This window comes from Urocampus carinirostris, chromosome 2 (assembly GCF_059441175.1).
Source record: "Urocampus carinirostris isolate Australia breed hairy pipefish chromosome 2, RoL_Ucar_1.0, whole genome shotgun sequence".
NCBI lineage: Eukaryota > Metazoa > Chordata > Actinopteri > Syngnathiformes > Syngnathidae > Urocampus > Urocampus carinirostris.
Window position 1 is genome coordinate 39852122 of NC_142350.1, and position 24108 is coordinate 39876229.

At 39.8% G+C, this 24108-nt stretch overlaps 1 protein-coding gene across 2 annotated transcripts in view; it reads left to right on the plus strand.

Moving 5' to 3' along the window:
• LOC148371844 (plectin-like) overlaps window positions 1–10978 on the plus strand; it is a 76864-nt gene extending 65886 nt beyond the window's left edge. For both annotated transcript variants that reach the window (XM_088326490.1, XM_088326491.1), the window contains 2 exons: window positions 20–3373; window positions 4101–10978. In XM_088326490.1, the coding sequence (XP_088182616.1) occupies window positions 20–3373; window positions 4101–10238 (9492 nt within the window). In that variant the 3' untranslated portion in view covers window positions 10239–10978. The remainder of the gene's footprint in view (window positions 1–19; window positions 3374–4100) is intronic.
• Window positions 10979–24108: the final 13130 nt, after the last annotated feature.

Sequence of the window (24108 nt, forward strand, 5' to 3'; positions counted from 1 at the left end):
TTTCCTTCCACTAATGCAGAAAGCTGCAAAGAAACTTAAAGCAGAAGAACAGAAAAAAATGGCAGAGATGCAGGCTGAGTTAGACAAACAGAAGCAATTAGCCGAAGCTCATGCAAAGGCCATTGCCAAGGCAGAGAAAGAGGCTCAAGAGTTGAAACTCAAAATGCAGGAAGAGGTCAATAAGAGGGAAATTGCTGCTGTTGATGCAGAAAAACAAAAGAACAATGTTCAAATTGAACTCCATGAACTTAAAAACCTTTCAGAGCAGCAGATCAAAGACAAATCTCAGCAAGTGGATGATGCTCTTCAAAGCAGACAAAAGATTGAAGAGGAAATACATCTCATCAGAATCCAACTTGAAACAACAGTAAAACAAAAAACAACAGCCGAATCAGAGTTACAGCAACTTCGTGACAGAGCAGCTGAAGCTGAAAAACTGAGAAAAGCGGCCCAAGAAGAAGCAGAAAAGCTACGTAAACAAGTCCATGAAGAGACTCAGAAAAAGCATATGGCAGAAGAGGAGCTCAAATTAAAGTCTGAGGCACAAAAAGAAGCAGCTAGACAAAAGCAAAGAGCACTAGAAGATCTTGAAATGCTCAAAATGCAGGCAGAGGAGGCTGAAAGGCAAGTAAAACAAGCGGAAATTGAAAAGGAAAGACAAATCCAAGTTGCTCATGAAGCGGCACAGAAGAGTGCTGCCGTTGAGCTGCAGAGCAGACATTTGTCCTTTGTGGAAAAAACATCAAAGTTGGAGGAATCTCTGAAACAGGAGCATGGAGCTGTCCTTCAGCTGCAGCAAGAAGCTTCACGGCTCAAGAGACAGCATGAAGATGCAGAACTGGCTAGAGACGAAGCTGAAAAGGAACTTGAGAAATGGAGGCAAAAAGCCAATGAGGCCCTTCGATTAAGGCTCCAAGCAGAAGAAGAAGCTCATAAGAAGAATCTCGCCCAAGAAGAAGCTGAGAAACAAAGAGATGAGGCGGAGCGCGAGACTAAAAAACGGGCCAAAGCTGAAGATTCAGCCCTAAAGCAGAGAGACATGGCAGAGAAAGAACTAGAAAGGCAGCGGAAACTGGCCGAGAGCACGGCACAGCAGAAGCTCACAGCTGAACAGGAGCTGATTCGTCTCAGGGCAGAGTTTGACAATGCAGAACAGCAACGATCCCTGCTAGAAGATGAGCTTTACCGTCTGAAGAATGAGGTCATTGCGGCTCAACAACAAAGAAAACAGCTTGAGGATGAATTAGCCAAGGTGAGAAGTGAAATGGATATACTCCTTCAGCTGAAGTCAAAAGCAGAAAAGGAAACCATGTCAAACACAGAGAAGAGTAAACAGCTTTTGGAGGCTGAGGCAGCCAAAATGAAGGAGCTGGCTGAAGAGGCTGGCAAGCTAAGAGCAATTGCAGAGGAAGCTAAGCACCAAAGGCAAGTTGCAGAGGAAGAAGCGGCTCGCCAGAGAGCCGAGGCTGAAAGGATTCTGAAAGAAAAGCTTGCAGCTATCAGTGATGCCACTCGTTTGAAAACTGAGGCAGAAATTGCTCTAAAAGAAAAAGAAGCAGAAAATGAGCGACTTCGTAGACAGGCTGAAGACGAGGCTTACCAAAGGAAAGCGCTGGAAGACCAAGCCAATCAACACAAACATGCAATCGAAGAAAAAATCATCCAGCTAAAAAGATCTTCAGAAGCCGAAATGGACCGACAAAAAGCTATTGTTGATGACACTGTTAAACAAAGGCGAATTGTCGAAGAAGAGATCAGAATCCTCAAGCTGAACTTTGAAAAAGCGTCGTCTGGAAAACTGGACCTCGAACTCGAGTTAAATAAGCTGAAAAATATCGCAGAGGAAACACAACAAAGCAAGCTCCGAGCAGAGGAGGAAGCCGAAAAACTGCGAAAGCTTGCCCTTGAAGAAGAGAGAAAGCGTAGGGTAGCAGAAGACAAAGTTAAGAAGATCACCGCTGCAGAGGAAGAGGCAGCTCGACAGCGTAAGGCAGCCCAAGACGAACTTGACCGCTTGAAGAAAAAGGCAGAAGAAGCCCGGAAGCAGAAAGAAGAGGCTGATGAAGAAGCAGAAAAACAGGCTGTGGCCGCTCAACAAGCTGCCCTCAAATGCAGCGCTGCAGAACAACAAGCACAAAGTGTTCTTGCTCAACAAAAGGAGGATAACATCATGCAGAAGAAGCTCAAAGAAGAGTACGAGAAAGCCAAAATGCTTGCCAAAGAAGCTGAGGCTGCGAAGCATAAGGCAGAAAGGGAAGCCGTACTGCTGCGCCAACAAGCAGAGGAAGCAGAGCGACAGAAGGTGGTTGCAGAATTAGAAGCTTCAAACCAGGCCAAAGCCCAAGAGGATGCTGAGAAATTGAGGAAGGAAGCTGAATTAGAAGCTGCCAAACTTGCCCAAGCAGAAGCTACAGCATTGAAGCAGAAGCAACAAGCGGATGCCGAAATGGCAAAGCACAAAAAACTGGCCGAACAAACATTGAAGCAGAAATTCGTTGTAGAACAAGAGCTCACTAAGGTTAAACTTCAACTCAATGAGACTGATAATCAAAAGTCTCTCCTCGATGCAGAGCTGCAACGCTTAAAGGACGAGGTTGACGATGCTGTCAGACAGAGAGCCCAAGTAGAAGATGAGCTTTTGAAGGTCAAAGTTCAAATGGAAGAGCTGTTAAAGCTTAAAATGAAAATCGAAGAGGAGAATCAGCGCCTCATCAAGAAAGACAAAGACAACACCCAAAAATTTCTCGCAGACGAAGCTGAAAATATGAAAAGACTCGCTGAGGATGCAGCAAGACTCAGTGTGGAAGCCCAAGAGGCCGCTCGCTTGAGACAGATTGCTGAAGAGGACTTGAACCAGCAGCGAGCACTTGCAGACAAAATGCTCAAAGAGAAAATGCAGGCCATTCAGGAAGCATCCAAATTAAGAGCAGAAGCTGAGATGCTCCAGAGGCAGAAGGACTTGGCTCAAGAGCAAGCACAAAAGCTTCTGGAGGACAAACAACTAATGCAACAACGTCTTGACGAGGAAACTGAGGAATATCAGAAATCCCTAGAAGCAGAAAGAAAAAGGCAATTAGAGATTGTAGCGGAAGCAGAAAAACTTAAACTCCAGGTCTCGCTGCTCAGTGAGGCCCAGGCCAAAGCAGAGGAAGAAGCTAAAAAGTACAAGAAACAAGCGGACACAATAGCATCCCGTCTTCATGAGACCGAAATTGCTACCAAAGAAAAAACAACCGTTGTTGAAAAACTAGAAGTTGAGAAACTAAATACAAGCAAGGAAGCCGTGGATTTACGCAAGGCTATCGAAGAGCTTGAGAAGGAGAAGGCTAGACTGAAAAAGGAAGCTGAAGAACTTCAAAATATGTCTAAAGAGGTATTGTGTCAAAGATGGCATAACATAGAAGTTTATGCCATCGTTAACTCTCCTGTGGACACTAACCTATTTTTCTCCCGATTCCTCCTTTCCCTGTTGTTTGATTGAACTAACCATGTAGCTTTGATTTTTAGTTTCACTTCCATTTTTTTTTGCAGTGCATTGTGCTCATGCACATCCCACCCTGAATGTGTCATGTCATAGAACATTTCCAGGAAGCGCTTGATAATTTGATATACTAAAATAAATCAGAATTAAAAATAAATCAGGTAATTAGCTATAAAAACTAAACCTAAGAGTATGAAAAGCAGTGATATATTTCTGTGTCTCTCAAAATGACTTTTTTGGGCGGATTAACTCATGCATATGGAATATACAAAATATGAAACCATGGCTATAAGCTGGATAGTGTGTAAAATCACTGCAATTACCTTTTAATACTTAGCTATCTAAATCTGGTACTATATTCAAATATAAGTAGTGGCATTCCAGTATAAGGATGTACATTTCTTTCAGGGATTTTTGTTTCCAATTTCACTGAATAGAGGTGAAAACCTCAATACAATAGTTATACAAAATGTATTTAGCATCAGCAGACTGCACTGTTTGGTGTTTGGTGTGGTGTACTTTGGTGTACTGTGGCACAAAGCGTGGTATGAGGACGGTTTGAACAGCCAAGCACAAACCTTTACTGATTTTTTTTCTCTCCCCTTTTCTTTCCCACCAGATGGCTGATGCACAGCAGAAACAAATTGAGCATGAGAAGACAATGCTCCAGAAAACATTCCTTACAGAAAAAGAAATGTTGTTGAAGAAAGAGAAGCTCATTGAAGACGAGAAAAAGAGATTGGAAAGCCAATTTGAAGAAGAAGTCAAAAAGGCACAAGCTCTGAAAGATGAACAGGAGCGTCAACGACTACTAATGGAGGAAGAGAAGAAGAAACTGCAAGCTACCATGGATGCAGCACTTGATAAACAGAAAGAAGCTGAAAAGGAGATGATTAATAAGCAAAAAGAAATGCAGGAACTGGAAAAGAAGAGACTGGAGCAGGAAAAGATCCTGGAAGAAGAGAACCAGAAACTGCGGGATAAACTGCAGCAGATGGAGACAGCGAACAAAGAAACTGTTCAGACCGTTAAAGTTGTCAATGTTCTCAATGGGCAAAATGCCAGTGATGCAGTAGATAGTGCGGGAAAGAAAACAGATCCTTTAGCTTTTGATGGTATTCGTGAAAAGGTCCCCGCGATTCGACTTTACGAAATAGGACTGATATCAAAGAAAGATTTTGATAAGCTGAAAAAAGGTAAAATTACAGTTCAAGAGCTTGGGGGTACTGAAAAACTTAAACCCATTCTAAAAGGAATGAACAGCATTGCTGGTATTTTGACTCCATCTAATAAAATGATGTCAATCTACCAAGCATCCCAAGAGAAGAAAATTACCCCAGGCACAGCCATGATACTTCTTGAAGCCCAGGCAGCAACTGGTTACATGCTAGATCCCTATAATGATAAAAAGTTATCTGTTAACGAGGCTGTCAAGGAAGGCTTAATAGGTCCAGAACTACATAATAAAATGCTTTTAGCGGAGAGAGCTGTTATCGGTTACAAAGATCCATACACAGGAGGAAAAATATCTGCATTTGAATCAATGAAGAAAGGCCTGATAGATCATGATCATGCAATCAGAGTCCTTGAGGCACAGATTGCAACAGGAGGCATCATTGATCCTGTCAATAGTCACCGTGTACCCAATGAAGTGGCCTATAAAGAGGGACTTTATGATCCAGAAACAAACAAAGCTATGGGAAACCCATCAGACGATACCAAAGGCTATTTTGATCCCAGCACCCAGGAACCACTGACATATTCTGAATTAATCAAGAGATGTTCAATTGACCCCAATACAGGTATGCTTCTTTTGCCTATCACGGACAAAGCTGCTCAATGCTCAAGTATATACACAGAGGAAGAGACCAAGGATGTGTTCAGTAAAACAACAGTGTCTGTTCCATTTGGTAAATTCAAGGGAAAGAATGTTACCATTTGGGAAATCATCAACTCTGAGTACTTCACTGAAGACCAAAAGAAAGATCTTCTCCGTCAGTACAAGACTGGCAAGATCACGATCGAAAAAATCATCAAGATTGTAATTACTGTGGCAGAGGAAAAAGAGAAGAAAAATGAAATTAACTTCAGTGGTCTTAGAGCACCGGTTCCTGCCTCAGAACTCCTTGAATCGAAGATAATTGATAAAGACCTTTACAACAAATTGCAAAAGGGCAATAAGACTGTCAAAGAAGTTTCTGAAATGGAACCTGTCTACAAAGCTCTAATGGGCACAAATTGCATCGCAGGTATAGTTACTGAGACGTCAAAAGAGAAAATGTCCTTCTATATGGCAATGAAAAAGGACTTATTGGGAGCTGGACTTGCCTTAAATATGCTCGAAGCCCAAGCAGGAACAGGCTATGTGGTTGACCCAATAGAAAATCGAAAGTACACAGTTGATGAAGCTGTAAAAGCAGATGTTGTCGGTCCAGAACTTCATGAAAAACTCCTAAGTGCTGAAAGAGCTGTTACGGGTTACAAAGATCCGTATACTGGAAATACAGTTTCACTATATCAAGCTATGAAAAAAGATTTAATTCCTAAAGAACAAGGAATCAGACTGCTGGATGCTCAATTGACTACTGGGGGCATCATTGATCCAGTCAAGAGCCATCGTGTTCCTCATGATGTTGCCTGCAAGCGAAATTATTTTGACAATGAGATAAAACAACTGCTAAGCCAAGCGAATGATGAGGTCAGATGTTTCTATGACCCTAACTTAAAGGAAAAAGCAACATATGCGCAACTTTTCCAAAGATGTTTAACTGATGAGAAAACTGGCCTGCAGCTTTTTTTCCTGACTGATGAAGCCATCAATGCAAAGGAAGAGCCAATGCTTTCAGAAGCTCAGGCAGAAAAGGCGATGACACAGGGAACAATACTACTTGATTCTGGACCATTAAAGGGCAGAAAAATGACCATTTGGGAGCTAATCAACTCTGACTATGTATCTGAAGAGCAAAGACTTGACCTGCTTAGGCAATTCAGATCTGGGAAGATAACAATTGAAAAGATACTCAAGATAATAATCACATACATCGATGAAAAGGAGGCAAAGAAACAGGAACAGCTAAACTTCAAAGGTCTCAGATTACCTGTCGCAGCCGGACGTCTTTATGATTCCAAAATTATTGATAAAACCACACTGGATCTTCTTCAGCATGGCAAAACAACACCTAAAAAAGTCAGTGAGAATCCCAATGTAAAGAAATACCTCCAGGGCTCAGATTGTGTGACTGGCATCTTTTTGGAGCCCAAAAATGAGAAATACAGCATTTATCAGGCTATGAAGCAAAACCTCATCAGACACAACACGGGTCTTTCTCTTTTGGAGGCTCAAGCTGCCACTGGATTCATTGTAGATCCTGTTAAAAAGCAGTATTTGACAGTAGATGAAGCCGTAAAATCAGGCCTAGTAGGCCCGGAGCTACATGAAAAATTGCTCTCCGCAGAAAAGGCTGTCACAGGGTATAAAGATCCATTTACAGGCAACAAAATAGGTCTTTTTGAAGCCATGCAAAAAGATCTTGTTTTGAAAGATCAAGCCTTGCCATTCCTTGAAGCACAAATGGTCACCGGGGGAATAATTGACCCTGTAAACAGCATCCGATTGCCAATGGATGTTGCATTTGAAAATAATATTTTCAGTCAGGAAATGGCCAACACTCTTTTCCAACCATCCGATGACAACAAGGTTTTCACTGATCCAGAAACTGACGAAAATGTAACATATAGACAGCTAAAAGACAAGTGCAAAAGAGACCCAGAATCTGGCATGTGCATCCTCCCAATTTCAAAGGCTCAGTCTCCTACAGTTGTTGAAAAGACCTATCTCTTCACTGAGGAGCAAACGCAAAGTGATCTGGCCAATACCCAAATTGACATTCCAATTGAGGGCATTGCTGATAAACCCACAAATCTTTGGGATATTGTGAACTCAAATTTAATTCCAGAACAGCAGAGGCAGAAACTAATGGATGAATATCGTTCTGGAAACATGACTAAAGAGCGAATGATCATTATCATAATTGAAATCATGGAGCAGAGAGAGATTATCCGAAATGCACAGCCTCTTTCGTGCAAGACAATGAGAAGACAAGTGACTATTGAGGAGCTGCACAATGCCCGCATCATTGACTTAGAGACTTACAACCTTATTAAACACGGAAAGCGAGATATCCGCGACATAATGGAGATGAATACTGTTAAACATTATTTATATGGGACTGGATGTGTGGCAGGGGTGCAAACTGATTCCAGCTCAAAGATCAGTATATGTCAAGCAATGAACAGGGGGTTCCTTACACCAGAAATTGCCATTAGCCTCTTAGAAGCGCAGGCAGCGACAGGATACATTATTGATCCTGTCAAAAATGAGACGCTTACTGTTGATGAAGCCGTTCGGAAGGGTGTTGTCGGCCCTGAGCTTCATGATAAACTACTTTCTGCTGAGAGAGCAGTTACAGGATACAAAGACCCGTACAGCGGGAAGGTCATATCGCTTTTCCAGGCCATGAAAAAGGATCTGGTCAAAGAGGATTATGCTCTAAAAATGTTAGAAGCACAGTCCGCCACTGGGGGAATTATTGATCCTGAATTCCAATTCCATCTACCCGCAGACATTGCCATGCAAAGAGGATATATCAACAAAGAAACCAATGAACGATTGACAGGCATTAAAGGTTTTACCGACCCTGTCACTGATGAGAATGTGTCATACGCACAGCTACTTAAGAGATGCAAGCTTGAAGGTGGATTGCGTCTCCTCTCTCTGGGAGACAAGAGATTGATGTTTAAGGGTCTTAGAAAACAAATCACAATGGAAGAACTTCTTCTGTCACAGATTATTGACCAGAAAACTGTTACTGAACTAAATGAAGGTCTTGTTTCAGTGGAGGAAGTCAGCAGTAGGTTATCAAAGTACCTTGAGGGCACAAGCTGCATTGCAGGTGTATTCTTAGAAAATTCAAAGGAGCGTCTCTCAATTTACCAAGCCATGAAGAAGACAATGATCAGGCCTGGCACAGCCTTTGAACTCCTAGAGGCCCAGGCAGCCACTGGGTATGTCATTGATCCAATTAAAAACCTTAAACTTACTGTCAATGAAGCAGTCAAAATGGGAATTGTTGGCCCTGAATTCAAAGACAAGCTTCTCTCTGCCGAGCGTGCAGTAACGGGATATAGGGATCCTTATACAGGCAAGACAATATCACTCTTCCAGGCCATGAAAAAGGGACTCATCCTGAAAGACCATGGGATCCGTCTCTTGGAGGCTCAGATAGCCACTGGGGGAATAATAGACCCTGAGGAAAGTCACAGATTGCCAGTTGAGATGGCCTACGAACGTGGCTTCTTTGATGAGGAAATGAATGAAATATTAACAGACCCATCCGATGACACCAAGGGCTTTTTTGATCCCAACACTGAGGAGAACTTAACATACCTCCAGCTCATGGAGAGGTGCATTACTGATCCTGAGACTGGCCTAGTTCTTCTTCTCCTTAAAGATAAAAAACGAGAAAGAAAGACATCCTCAAAAACCTCTGTTCGCAAACGAAGAGTTGTTATAGTAGACCCTGACACAGGCAAAGAAATGACTGTTTACGAAGCCTACAGAAAGGGACTCATTGACCACCAGACTTATTTGGAGCTCGCCCAACAAGAGTGTGAATGGGAAGAAATCACAATGACATCTTCCGATGGTACTGTAAAATCTATTATCATTGACAGAAAGTCCGGTAGACAGTATGATGTTGATGATGCTCTTGCACGTGGCCTTATTGATGAAAAGGCTCTTGAGACATATCGCTCTGGAAATCTGTCTATCACTGAATTTGCAGACATGCTCTCTGGAAGCATGGGAGGCTTCCGGTCTCGGTCTTCTTCATTTGGTTCCACCACTTGTTCTGATTTCTCCTCTCCTAGGAGCCCAATACCTACGATAAAAGCACCTGCAGTCATATGGAACGATCCAACTGAGGAGACTGGCCCTATCGCCGGAATCCTTGACATAGACACGTTGGAGAAGGTATCGATTACTGAGGCCATCCGCAGAAGCTTGGTAGACAATATAACTGGCCAAAGATTGCTAGAAGCTCAAGCTTGCACCGGGGGAATAATTGACCCTTCGAATGGAGAAAAATATTCAGTGTCTGATGCTGCAGAAAAAGGTCTTGTTGAAAAAATCATGGTTGATCGTCTGAATCTGGCTCAAAAGGCATACAATGGATTTGAAGACTCCAGGACTAAAGAAAGGATGTCAGCCTCCCAAGCCCTAAAAAAGGGCTGGTTGTATTATGAAGCAGGCCAGCGCTTCCTTGAGGTACAGTACCTAACAGGTGGACTTGTAGAGCCTGGTGTTGAAGGGAGAGTCTCCCTGGATGAATCAATCAAGAAGGGTACAATCGATGCTCGCACGGCCCAGAAACTGAGGGATGTCAGTTCATATGCAAGATACCTAACATGTCCGAAAACTAAACTCAAAATCTCTTTCAAAGACGCAATGGACAGAAGCATGGTAGAGGAAGGATCCAGTCTTAAGCTTCTCGAAGCCTCTTCACAGTCCAGCAGAGGCCTCTATAGTCCCTACAGTGTCAGTGGTTCTGGATCTGCTTACGGTTCACGGTCCGGTTCAAGGACAGGCTCCCGATCAGGATCCAGGAGAGGCAGTATTGATGCAGGTTCTAGCTTCAGCGTCAACTACTCGTCCTCTTCCTTTACATCTTCCTCAACTGGCTATAGCCGCAAATATTGATTGGCCAAACCTGCCTCAGACAGCTTCATTACAGTACTTAGTGTATTCAACATATGAATTTACAGTCCATTAGATTTTATAAATTGAAATAGCAATAACATTTTTTTTAAAAACATAGGAAATGATCATTTATTTATTTTGGTCAAACCTTATTTTAAATGGTCATTTGGTTTCCAGGGAGATTGATTAAAAGGTTATTCCTATATGAAATAAAGAAAACCATGTAATTTTACTTATAAAACAAATACCCTTTTTTGGAATATAAATAATTAATTCAGATGTATATCCAGCATGACATGTCTTTGTTTTTAAGCTTTTTGGCCGGGGGAAAACCTTAGGTATATTGTAAGGTTTTGTTTGTTTGTTTTTAATTGATTTTTGGAACTAATGCTTTGTTTTGTTTATTTTGAACTAATGCTGTTTTATCCAACTGAACATTTGTCAGTAGTCCTCGCTTTTCTCTATTTGAAATACAATACAAAGCGTTTGTCTGTGTCTTTGTTGACTATACTAAATAAGATACATAGTTTGGATGTTTTTTGACTAAATCTACATATGTATTTAATGCATACACATGTTCAAACATTTGTATAGAGAATTAACATTTTTTTTTTTTTTTTTTTTTGACTAAATAATTGGATTGTGAAACTGCAGTACTGAACATACACTACATTGAGACAATAGCAGAATACAACAGTGAGATTTACTGCTATAAATAAAGTGATGGAAAAAAAACATAACAGTGTGATGCTTCATGTATATTGGCCTTGCCTACATGCCTTTTCTTCTTTATACATACTCCACCTGTTGAATTCTTCATAATTATTCTCCCATGCAAACCCTTCAGTGGTGTCAGACTTCATCCCACACATGATGCAGACCTGTCTTCTTTTGTTGTAAGTTTTTGCTTCACTTGATTCATTCGTTTGGCCATTGTCCTCTATTTATCATATTTGTTTAGTAAGTTTAAGTTTTTGCAACCAGCAATGCAAAATAAGTGACAATATTGATTAACTACAAATTATTTTCTTGTATTTAACAGCTGCCATGTTATAAACCCTGCAAACTGGTCGGATTTTACAAACAGGAGGACCAATGCAAAGGAGCAGAGGTACAGTCAATTTGTTGATGTAGTCATTTAAGTTCCAGTAGGATCTTTGTGGAGTTTTTAATTTGAAATTATTGTTTTGTTTCTATTTTTTTTTTTTGTAGCATTCCCATGGGTTTTTTTTCATATTTTGCATCGGAAGGGAGCTGAGACAGACTCATTATGACATCATTTTTGGGTTGCTTGCACCAGAGTTTTCGCTGTTTCTTAATTTGGGTACTTTTTTTCATCAAGCAAATCTCTACTCATCCTCTCCAAACACATATGCATTTCATTTCATGAATTGTTTTACAGAAAGAAAAATAATATTAACCTTTGTTGATATTTCACCTATGTGATTTTCTTTTATGCAAGTCATTTTATTAAATGTTGGTATAGCCTTGTTGGTTACATATCGTTTTGTTTTTTTTGACCGAAGAAAATTCTTGATGTATAACGTGTGAATAAATATTTTGGTCATACTCCTTGTCGTTTTATATAATGATGAAAAGTAACGCATGCACATTTGTTTAAAAATATAGATTTATTCAGTTTTTTTTATGTATTGCTATTGGTACTAGATCAGTGTTTTTCAACCAATGTGCCACGGCACACTAGTGTACCATCAGACCTGGTCTAGTGTTTCGCAAGAAATTGCGCGATTCTATCGTAGCAAAAAACATGCCATTGTTCAGTATACCGACCATAAGGCGCACATAAAAGTCTGAGATTTGTTTTAAATTGTACGACGCACCCTAAACTGTGGTGTGCCCTAAGTGATATGTAAAGAGGGCCTTAGGGTTGGGCACCAGCCCCAAGACTGGGAGGTCACAGTGTCGAGCCTTGGCCATGTAATAGATCGGATGTTTTTACGAGATTGTTCCCTATTTCCTACTAAATGCGACCTGTATGTGATCTCCTGCGGCCTGTATGCGTCTCCTTTGTGAATCCCACCATGTCCCGCTTGTGCAGAAGAGGACACGCGACGTCACATGCAGTGCATTGTTTTCGGAAGTACTCATGGATGCCAACGCTGTGGCATATCTAGCAATTTGAAAGTTATTGTTATCTTCTTGGTGCTTTTGTTTCAATAAAACGGTGTCTTTTTTCATCCGGACCAGGACAACAGTGGCACAGAAGCTTCCGCTGGTTATAATTAGCTGAAGAAGAATGGATTGCAATGCTTGGCTAACGTGTCTGCCGGGACTGTTGTTCAAGCTTTGGTGTAAGCCATTACAGTCCCGAGAAGCTGCATGGCACTAAAAGTGACTCTTAAAGTGAAGAAAGTGAACCTTTTAACAAAGATTTAACGAAGCTGTTCCCGTCAGAAAAAGGACGAGGATTTTGGTTGCTTGATATGGATTACCAGTAAAAAAATGACAGAACCTGTACCAAACTTTGTTTTGCACAAGCTTTATTTTTAGAATTTTGTTTCATCCTTGTGTTCTTCCTTGTAATAAATACTTGAATAAACCACAAGGAAACTCATTTTTTCTTACTTTAATATTTTGGATACGCACACATTTACGATTTTCTGTGTTGTTGTAACGTAGCTGCAGCAGAGGGAAAGCGCGCCCTATCGGGGATCGCACCCTGTCTTGTTTTAAATAGAGAAATAGAACCAGCTACAGAGACGCCCTTTAACACTGTGTGCCCTATGGTCGTGAAAATACATATTTGTTTTTTACAGTGATTCGCTGCATAACTGTAAAATTCATCGATACCAGAAGGCAGCAGCAGATTACTATTTTTATAATTTCCTTTAATGTTATTATCTTCACATCTGGTTGTCCAGGGAAATATATTTAATAACTAATGTGTTTGATGGAGAAAAATATGAACCAAATTGAATAATGTATATTCCCCCGCGTTGACCACTATATTTAGGCAACATGATAAATAAAGAAAAAGTAGAAGTAAAAGAATGAAGTAATTTTTCTAAACATTTTCGATAGATGTGTGTGCCTTGAGATAGTCTAATGAAAGTTTGCCTTGTCTCAAAAAAGGCTGAAAAACAATGCTCTAGTACCATTTATCAATCCAAAATTATTGGAATGGTGAATTGTCATTGCATGAATTCAATATAAAGGTAAAGCATGTTTTGCTTGAAATTGAGGTTATTTCTTCAAAATCATAACATCAGTCAGTTTTGAGGAGGGAATGGACTAGTATGTTATGTTCTAATGCTGTCTATGTTATCTGTTTCATTGCGAGGGTGAATGAGAGGAGGGGGGTGAGGGAGGGGAAGAGGGAGAGATGAATATATGCAAAGCAATATCTGTATTAAGCACAAGGTGGCAGCAACTTCATATTTAATGGGGTCGATTGGATTGCCCTGTCTGAAGCTGAGCCCAGCATTCCTAAAATATTGTGCCAAGTTTTAATGATTTTTGAATATTTTTGCACAATGTTGAGGCAGTTGCTCGGGTTGTAGATGGAGCCATCGACTTAGTGTAGGATCTTCTTTTCAAATCCCGCTCTCTCCAACAGGTATGTCCAAAGTCCGGCCCATGGTCATTTTTTTTACTGCCGTCTGTCATGAAATTAATAATATGTGGCCGGCCACTAATGTTGACCTCAGTATTAAATAAATGTGGACCAAAAAAAAAAATCACCATTTCACCATGCCTTTGGCCACCGTTCCCCTTCCCGACATGGCGAAATAAAAAAAATGAAAATGTTGAATGTGAGGGCCTCAGCCTTCCGGACAAGTGGAAGTTGGAATATTTTTTCACCGAAATCCGAAATAATTGCGCTTCCAGAATTTAAAACTGGAGCGTGCACATTTATGTGTATTGGAGCTTGAGTCAAGAGAATTCGAAATGTTAGCCTGTATCAAGCGAACCGAAATGCAACCAGTAAGTCCTTCTTCATTTTGCTCCAGTTTGACTGTTGTTATTATTTTTGTGAGCATGCGTTGCTCTTTGTTACTTCAAGCCGTTTGATATCGCTGTCTTAGTGATCCCTATCTTGGTTTTGCGGTTCGCAAATGTTAAGACTGGGCATGGTCACATGACTGCACTTCAGCAGGCGGGGATATATGGGTGTTGTTGTTTTATTAAAATGCTTGTGTGAAATTAGGATTGTGAATGTTGCTTTAAAATATATATCATTTAGCTGCTTTATTGTTTATTTGGTACCTGAGGTTAAAGTAAAGTAAATTATGTTTATTGTATTGTAGGTTTATAACTTACTTGACTGTCTGAATGCTGCTGGTGGAACTAGTAAGGAAATAAAACTTACAGCAAGTGTTGAAACACTGATTTTGCTTACTTGGCACCACTTTGGCTGAAACTAAACAAACCAAAAAAAACATCGCCACTAAAATAGAAATGTGACAAAGACGCACTACAAGGTCTTGACACTGATCGCCAAGCACTGCAAGCCTTTCACGAAGGGTGAATTTCAAAGAATGTCATAAAAATTATCAAGAAAATACGATCGGCCCTCACACATTTTCAATTTACCAAATCTGGCCCGTTTTCTGCAAAGTTTGGATACCACTGTCTTTACGAGGTACTTTAAAATGTTCAGTTCGACCAGTGGTGGCCCATCCGAGCCTGCAAGGTATTCTGTGCTGGCCTAAAATCATTCTGAATCATGATGTCATTTATATGTTGTTCTTGAATACATATTAAATAATTCCAAATGGCCTGTCAGCTTCCTTACATTACTTTTTCCTAAGGTTGGGCTGCTTCCAGAGGTGTGCTTTCATATTCAAGCATTTAATCAAACACATTTCAGCCATCACTTGTCGCCATGCTTAAAAATCTTACCGGAGGCCTTCACAAAAAATTATGGCTGTTGGTGTAGCAGATTTTGAGTTGGCACGTAGGGGGCCTTCTGGAAGGCCTTGGGAAGAATTGCCTATGTGTGCTTTAATACTCCATGGTCTAAAATCTATTCTATTAAATTAACGTATTTACCGCACTATAAGGCGCACCTAAAAGTCTTAATTTTTTTTAAAAGCTGACCATGCACCTTATAATACAGTGCGCCTTATATATGGCTCAATATTAAGTCGCAAGGTCTCGCAACTTACGCAACAGCCGCCGACTCGATTTTCCCCCGAACGTGGAGTAGTCCGCGGTGTATGCTGGGATTTATATACCGGCGTTTCATTGGCTAACCAATGTGTCAATCATCATTTGAATCGATCGCCATTGGCTGAAGTTATTCGGAGCCTCGGATAGGCTAGAGGGCCAAAACCCTGCAATTGGCGGAAAAAGATGACTGTGAATAGCAAGCTTGCTAAAGTACGCCATAAAGAAACATGTTTCATTAGTCTGTATTTGTAAATATTTTACTCTCCCGGATTTACTCCACTCACGGTTGTAAGAAGACCATGGTTGCGTATATTATTGAACGTGAGAACTTTATGTATTATATTTTCCCGGTATCTTGTTTCAGAACGATCTTGATGTTGCTGTGATTAGTTGAGTGAATTAAACTCAATTCCAAGTGTTTATTGTCATATGCACAGTAAAGTTGCGAGCGAAAAAGAAAATAGAAAATAAGGAATGGTTGGCATTTCTTGAATCCCAAGACTTTAATTTTCTGAATGATATTTGAAACGATGCATTTGAGTGACATCGTACGGACACCGCATCCGCACGTGTCTACGACACGTATTTGCTTCTTTGCAAGCTTTGGGAATGTTAAGGGGGTAAGAAGTTTGACTGAATCATCTGACTGTTTTGTCGACGTTCCCATTGTAGCGCCTTATAATCCGGTGCGCCTTATCTATGGAAGATATAGGACCAAAAACTATTTTTTGGGGGTGCGCCCTATAACCCGGTGCGCCCTATAGTGCGGAAAATACGGTACAATAGCATTTATTTATTAACTCTCGTCAAGACAAGTCATTTTTATTTGTATAGCCCTTAATCACAAACAGAGTTGTGTAGAGTAGCCAAAGAATTTACTCAAGTAAAAGTACTGTTATTTTAGAATTATATTTTTCTAGTAAAAGTAAAAGATACTTAGTTGAGTGAAGTAAAACGTACTTGGAGAATAATAACTTAAGTACTGAGTAAATGTAGCAAGGTTGTATTTATTGATATTATTTATTGATATTATAAACAATCAGATTATCAAGTTATCAAAGTCCATCCAATCAACAAATAATACAATTAGTGTAAAAGTAGTATGTATACTATATATATATATATATATATATATATATATATATATATGAAACTTAACGCTACATGTTTCCTCAAAGTCGATAATTTTTGAATGCAGAAATCTACGTTCGTTTAGGCAAACAAAGGAGACATTACACATTGTAGCTGGTGTTTGGCACTCCTTTTAAGGGCAACATGCTTTTGATGTGAGGCCAGGGGTGTTCCTCCTCTTCTGTCTTTTCATAGTAGCAATTGCTAAGCGACATTTTTGATCTGTTTCACCCATAAACAAAATTTCCCCCCACTGAAGTTGAATTTGGAAACGTGACGAGGCTGCTACGTTTGTTTGATTAAACATAGTTGAGCCTGGCGGAGATCTGCGTCAAAATAAATGTACCTTAGCGGAGGCGGACAGAGACGTACTTAAGTGGAGGGGATTTATTAAGTAATGAAGTAACGACTTCAATTATGCCTAATGTAGTGAAGTAAAAGTACCGTTTTTTTAATTCACAAATTTACTCAAGATTTAAAAATACTTCTAGAAGTACAAAATTTCCCAAAACTTACTCAAGTAAATGTAACAAAATATATGTACTCCGTCACTACCCACCTCTTATCACAAGGAGCCTCGAAGGGCTGCTCAGACCACTGACTATTGTAAACCACAGATTATTACACCATCCCATGATCTTAAACCTACATGAGGGCAAGGAAAAACAGTGAACCTTTAACTCATTTAAACTTTAAACATTTTATACTCAGCAACTTTATTGTCTGAAGAAAACACAACAAATGTTAATTATAAATGACTTTTCAGTGAGACAACAAATAAAATATGAATTACAAAAATAATTTATGTTATGTAAAACACTGTATCCCTGAAAAACACAGGAATGTTGTATAATGATGTATAAAAAAGATCAAATACAAAGCAATTGTAATCTTTTTTACACTCAACAAATTCAAAGTCGACAACGCAGAGTCCCTAAAAAAAAATTGCATTGACTAATTACTAGCGTCTCGAAGTGATCCGGTTCTTGTTTAGTTGGGATTTGGCTCATAGGCCATCACTGAAGGCCTTGGTGTGAAATGCACGTCGCACAACTGCAATAAATATGGATTGACGTCCACTCTAACGACGTTCACATCACAAAGTGTTATTTTTGTTTCAGGAAAGACTTGAAGGATTTAAATCAATGGCAGTACGATTTCAGGGCTCATTTAAGAGCACTGAGACAATGGCTGTTGTGCATGGAGAAGAGTCTGCTCCCTCCCTATCCACAGGGTCCGTTTTTGTCAGTTTCTTTCCTTTGTTGCTCCTCTCTTTATCCTCATCCCATTTTCATCTGAATGGAAAAGGGAAAGATTGGAGTCTTGGTTGTGGTCAGCTTGATGTCAAAGGAACTGCTCTTAAATGAGAAATGGACTCAAACTCAAGTAACTTCTGCCCCAAAAACGTACTGCCATGATGCCATAAATCTCTCTTCCTGCAAAGAAACATTTTGGGACCATGGGGGTGCATGGGGTGCCGAGGTCTGGGGGTAGCAAGCTTTTTGTGCTTGCTGAAGGGCAACCAGACTACACAAAGTGTTTGTCACTAGGGGCCCACTGCACACATGAATAAACACTCTGAAAAGACAGGAAATTCTGTGGGGATGACAAGGAAAATGCGATGGAAAAAAAGAGGAGGATCCTTGCACTAATTGTGCTTGGATCTGACTAGTTTTATTTGATAAAACTGTCAGGTAAATGGTCATATGGAGGGAGGTAAAATGCGATGTGGAAAATGATTTGTTTTCTTGTTTTTCTATATTTGTAGCTCTATTTTTTGTCATAAAAAACGTAATAGTGTTTTGTTGTTGTTTAACAAAAAAATCTACTAAGGTTTTTATTTATTATTAATTGTTTTATATAACAAATGGTAGTTATCTTGTTCTCATTTTTTTTCTAAAGTTAGCATAAAATGATTCTCAAAATGATAAATATCTTCCATATTATTTAATTATGTTGTCTTCATTGTCACTGATAAGAACGTAGTGAACATTGTTTGCAATTAAATTTGACATGGCTCTTCAGGATAATCACCTAATAAAGACTTCCATCTATTATCTGCACCGCTTATCCTCAGTAGGGCCACGGGGGTGCTGGAGCCCATCCTAGCTATCTTCGGACAGTGGGCAGAGGACACCCTGAACCTGTTGCCAGCCAGTCGCAGGGCACACAGAGATGACAACTCACTCATTCACACATAGCGACAATTTGAAGCGGCCAATGAACCTGACATGCATGTTTGTGGAATGTAGGAGGAAGCCGGAGTGCCCGGAGTAAACCCACGCAAGCACAGGGAGAATATGCAAACTCCACAAAGGAAGGTTTGATACCAAGACCTCAGAACTGTGCCAAACACGCGCTAACCACTGGGCTGCCGTGCTGCCCCTAATAAAGACTTGATAGAGAAAAATATGATAAAAGAATGTCAGGATAAACACACAAAAGTCATGCAAATTAGTACCTGTAGCCTGCCCCAAGTTGTACTAAAAGAACAGTAAAAAATGGTGTATCATGACAAGAGTGCAATGAAAGCTAGTGCAATAACATTTAGCAGCAACAAAAATCGGATATACATACAGTTTGTTCATGTATGTATATACATGCACTATTCCTAAGAAGTTTGGGTCCGCTTAGAAATTTCAATTCTTTCATGAAAGAAATAAATGAACGATATATATACTGGACTGTCTCAGAAAATTAGAATATTGTGATAAAGTTCTTTATTTTCTGTAATGCAATTATAAAAACAAAAATGTCATACATTCTGGATTCATTACACATCAACTGAACTATTTCAAGCCTTTTATTATTTGAATATTGCTGATTTTGGCTTACAGCTGAAAAAAACTCAAAAATCCTATCTCAAAATATTAGAATACTTCCTCAGACCAAGTAAAAAAATAATTTTATAACAGCAAAACTAAATCAAACATTTGAAAATGTCCATTGATGCACTCAGTACTTGGTTGGGAATCCTTTTGCACGGATTACTGCATCAATCCGGCGTGGCATGGAGGCAATCAGCCTGTGGCATTGCTGAGGTGTTATTGATGCCCAGGATGCTTCGATAGCGGCCTTCAGCTCATTTGCATTTGCAGGTCTGGTGTCTTTCATCTTCTTCTTAGCTATACCCCACAAATTCTCGATGGGGTTCAGGTCAGGGGAATTAGCAGGCCAATCAAGGACAGTGATGCCATGGTCAGTGCACCAGTTACTGGTGGTTTTGGCACTGTGGGCAGGTGCCAGATCATGCTGGAAAATGAAATCCTCATCTCCATAGAGCTTTTCAGCAGATGGAAGCATGTAGTGCTCTAAAATCTCTTGGTACACAGTTGCATTTACTCTGGACTTGATGAAACACAGTGGACCAACACCGCCAGCTGACATGGCTCCCCAAACCATTCCTGACTGTGGGAACTTCACACTGGATTTCAAGCAACTTGGATTTTGCTCCTCTCCAGCCTTTCTCCAGACTCTGGCGCCTTGACTTCCAAATGAAATGCAAAACTTGCTTTCGTCTGAAAAGAGGACTTTGGACCACTCTGCAACTGTCCAGTGCTTCTTCTCCATAGCCCAAGTCAGACGCTTCTTCCGTTGTCTTGAGCTCAGAAGTGGCTTGACCATGGGAATACGGCTATTGTAGCCCATTTCCCGGACACGTCTGTGAACTGTGGCTTTTGATACCTGGACTCCAGCTTCAGCCCACTGTCTTTGAAGCTCCCCCAAATTCTGGAAGCGGCTCTTCTTCACAATTTTGTTAAGGCTGCGGTCATCTCTCTTGGTTGTGCAGCGTTTCCGGCCACATTTTTCCCTTCCAACAGACTTTTTGTGGATATGCTTTGGAACTGCACTCTGTGAACAGCCTGCTCTTTGAAAAAATTTCTTTTTGTGTCTTACCCTCCTGATGGAGGGTATCAATGATGGTCCTCTGGACAGCAGTCAGATCAGCAGTCTTCCCCATACTTGTGATTTAGTTTACTGAACCAAGCTGAGTGTTTTTAAGGCTCAGGAAACCTCGCAAGGTGTTTCGAGTTAATTAGATGATTCAGGTGATTAGTTGAATAGCCTACTTGTATACTTTTTCATGATAATCTAATATTTTGAGATAGGATTTTTGAGTTTTCTTAAGCTGTAAGCCAAATTCAGCAATATTAAAATAATAAAAGGCTTGAAATAGTTCAGTTGATGTGTAATGAATCCAGAATGTATGACCTTTTTGCTTTTTTAATTGCATTACAGAAAATAAAGAACTTTATCACAATATTCTAATTTTCTGAGACAGTCCAGTATTTATTCCAGTAAAATAATTGTTTATTTTCAATGTTTTGTCTATACTTTTTATTTATTTTGCACCTCATTTTATTAAAAAAATAGAGTGACTTTTCATTGAAAACACCAAACTTTTGAACAGAAGTGTACATACATACAGTATATTGGTGACGTATACTGTTTTTTTTATTATTTTTATTTTATTTTAATCTTGAGATTGAATATTTGTTTCATTAATTTAAGAATTTGTGTCTTGCATGAGAACATAGAGGATAGACAATCATTCTAAAAATAAGCAAAACTTCTAATTTCTGTGTCATGTCTTACCTTTTGGGCAAAAACTAATTGTCAGGGATGAAAGCACAATTTTCTTGGCAAAAATCTTTCAAAACAAGTCCCTTTAAACACCAACAGGTTAACAATATAAGTCAAATTGTCCAATTAAAAATGATGTAGAATTATTTACCTAACATTGAATAAGTAATAGTTTTTATTCTCTGCTTGGAAACTATTGAATATATTATACCTCAACTCTTAAAGGGACAGTGTGTATAATGTACACGTCCTAATTGTGAAAAAAACGTAATTCATGAAAGCTATTTTTAAAAACAATATTGATATAAATTATAAGCGTTGTGCATTTTTCAAGCACTAGTAGGCAGAGAATTGGCTTTTGTTTTACATAACCTGAGCCAAACCTACAGGGAGCTGACATCTTTGACAAAAAACAAATATCTCACCAAAGGCTGGGCAATAAATATGAAAAAAACATGTTGTGGTTTCGTCACTGAGTCTCCGTAGTTTGTACTGTTCCTTGTCTTATGGGGCGGCAGTGGCTCAGGAGGTATAGCTGTCGTCTTGGAATCAACAGATCGCAGTTCGAATCCTGGGTCCTCCGTGTTACATGTGGAAGTGTCCTTGGGTAAGACACTGAACCCCTAATACCCCCAATAAGCAGGTTAGCGCCTTACATGGCTGCACGGCAGCTATTGGGAAATGTGGAGCACATTGTAAAGCGCTTTGGGAAGTCATTGACTTGAAGAGCGCTATATAAATGCAGATCATTTCATTTCATTGTTCTTTTTAGCACTTGTTTTCTGTTGCACTACAAACTACACAATACAGTGACAAAAGTATAAAGGTATAAAGATATATATAAACGTATGAAGTATATGTTGGGTGTAAAATATAGAATACAGTATAAAAGGCACACTTCGACCATAATTTCCCTTACAATTCCCTTATCTCCTGATGCCGCCTTCGTGTCCTCCGTACCAAATAACAATCCACAAAGCACCTGCTAGTGATCACCTTTCTCATTGCGTTCTTCTGACGTTCCTTAGTGTCTTTGGGCAAGACACTGAACCCCTAATGCCCCGGGTAAGCAGGTAGCCGCCATGGGTAAGTGTGGAATACATTGTGAAGTGCTTTGGGAGGTCTTCAGTAGCTTGAAAAGCACTAAATAAAACACAGTCCATCTAGTGGTCAAATAATGCACAAAAATAACAAGCAAAACAGCCTCAATAAACACACAATTTAAGTATATGTTTCATCTCTAAAAGGACATAACTGGCTATTACTTTGACAACAAACAACATGAACTATTAAGTTTTCTGTTTGGAAATCCTCCGAAAATCAAAAAAAAAAAAAAAAAAGAGAGATATTCACAAAAATATTGGCTAGCAATACAACTTCCACGCAAACTGATTTTTTTTCCTAGAATGTGTGTGCTCGATGCCACTGATTTAGTTTTCAATTTTTTAAATGTGCAACATTTATATTGTAAATGCACTTGGAGTCAATTAGGTAGAAAACATAAAAACATCCCAATAAATATTAGCAGTCCACCCATAATATAATGTTTGGCAAATTTAGCCATTGATGTGGTTCCTACTGACATCATGCAGTTGTCCTCGAGGTAAAAATAACAGGACAAGAAAGTGTCTTCTGGTGCAGGTAGCAGTCAAGGATTTCACCGGTGGCATCCAACTTCCTCAACAGTTGTTGGAAAGACCAGTTGAAGGGCTCGGAGCACAGCCATGGCATATTCCACTGGTTGGACAGAAAAGGGTCAATACATGAAAATGTAATAATTCTGCTATCACAAAACTCTTTACTTTAAATCAATATAACACTTGGAACAATTATCCTACCAAGCCAGGGCTTAGGATACTTCAAGACCTTTGTCTTTAAGAATAAAATAGCTGATAAGTATAGGTATAACGTTTAATAGACACTCTAAATAAGTAGAGAAGACATACATAAACTGCATACATGAAAAAACTTGAACGAAAACATGCATATTGACCGATCACAAAAAGGGGAAAAATAATCTCAAAGGGAACTGGCTCTTGATTAGTAGGGAGCCAACTCCTGTCGTTCCAAGAGCCGGCTCACAAGTTCCCCACTGAAGGCCTAGGTGTGAAATACACAGCCCGCCACTGTTGAACAGAGTTCAGATACTGCACCCTATCCAATTGTCTGTTAGTGCACGTTCAATGCTGTGCTAAAGCTTGACTAATTTCAGTTAATACTTTCTCACAGGAATCAATAATGTATTCCAATTCTTTGGACGGATAGTTCTGTGGGACAGGCATTTGGTTGTCGTTTTCTTGAATCGGGCGTGCAATTGAGTTGATGTCTCCATAAATTGTTCGGATGGCAAACATACCCTCACCAAACAAATCCAAAAGGCTCCGGGTACTGCATTGTGTTGGGTCCAAAGTATATTTTTAGCCATCGCCCCTACCCTTGAGAACTTTTGCGATTTTCCTCTAGGCAAAAGCTGCACCCCACGCACTCATGCACACACAACGGACCTAGACATGGGGGTCATGGATCAACGCCATTATTTTCTCTGTTTTCAATGCTTGTCTTCAAGGAAGACGCGGTTTATATTCATAAAAGTCAGTTCATTTTATTAATTTCCCTCAAGTCTCCTAACTAATGACTGCATCTCCGAAATACTTTATTCTCTAGAATATTAACCTACCGCACCAAGTCATTTGTCTCAATGGTCCCCAACATGTAGTTGGTTTCCATGTGTTCAAGTCTCATCAAAACCATGACTGTAATTTCCCGCATCCAGACTGCCCGACACGACCCGCAACAAACCCAATTGGGGAGTACCAAAGCCTTTCATTCTCTTTCCTTCAAAGCATCCACTTGGGGTGATAAATGAGTATGTGTGAATGGTGCTCCCGGCTTGACCCGCAGAGAGAGCCCCCTTTTTATGTCTGAACAGCCCAAAGTAATTATCAAGTTCTGTGGAGGACTCATTGATGTCTTATTTATATAAATTTGAAGAAAACAGAATTCTTTCCCACATCTGAGGTCT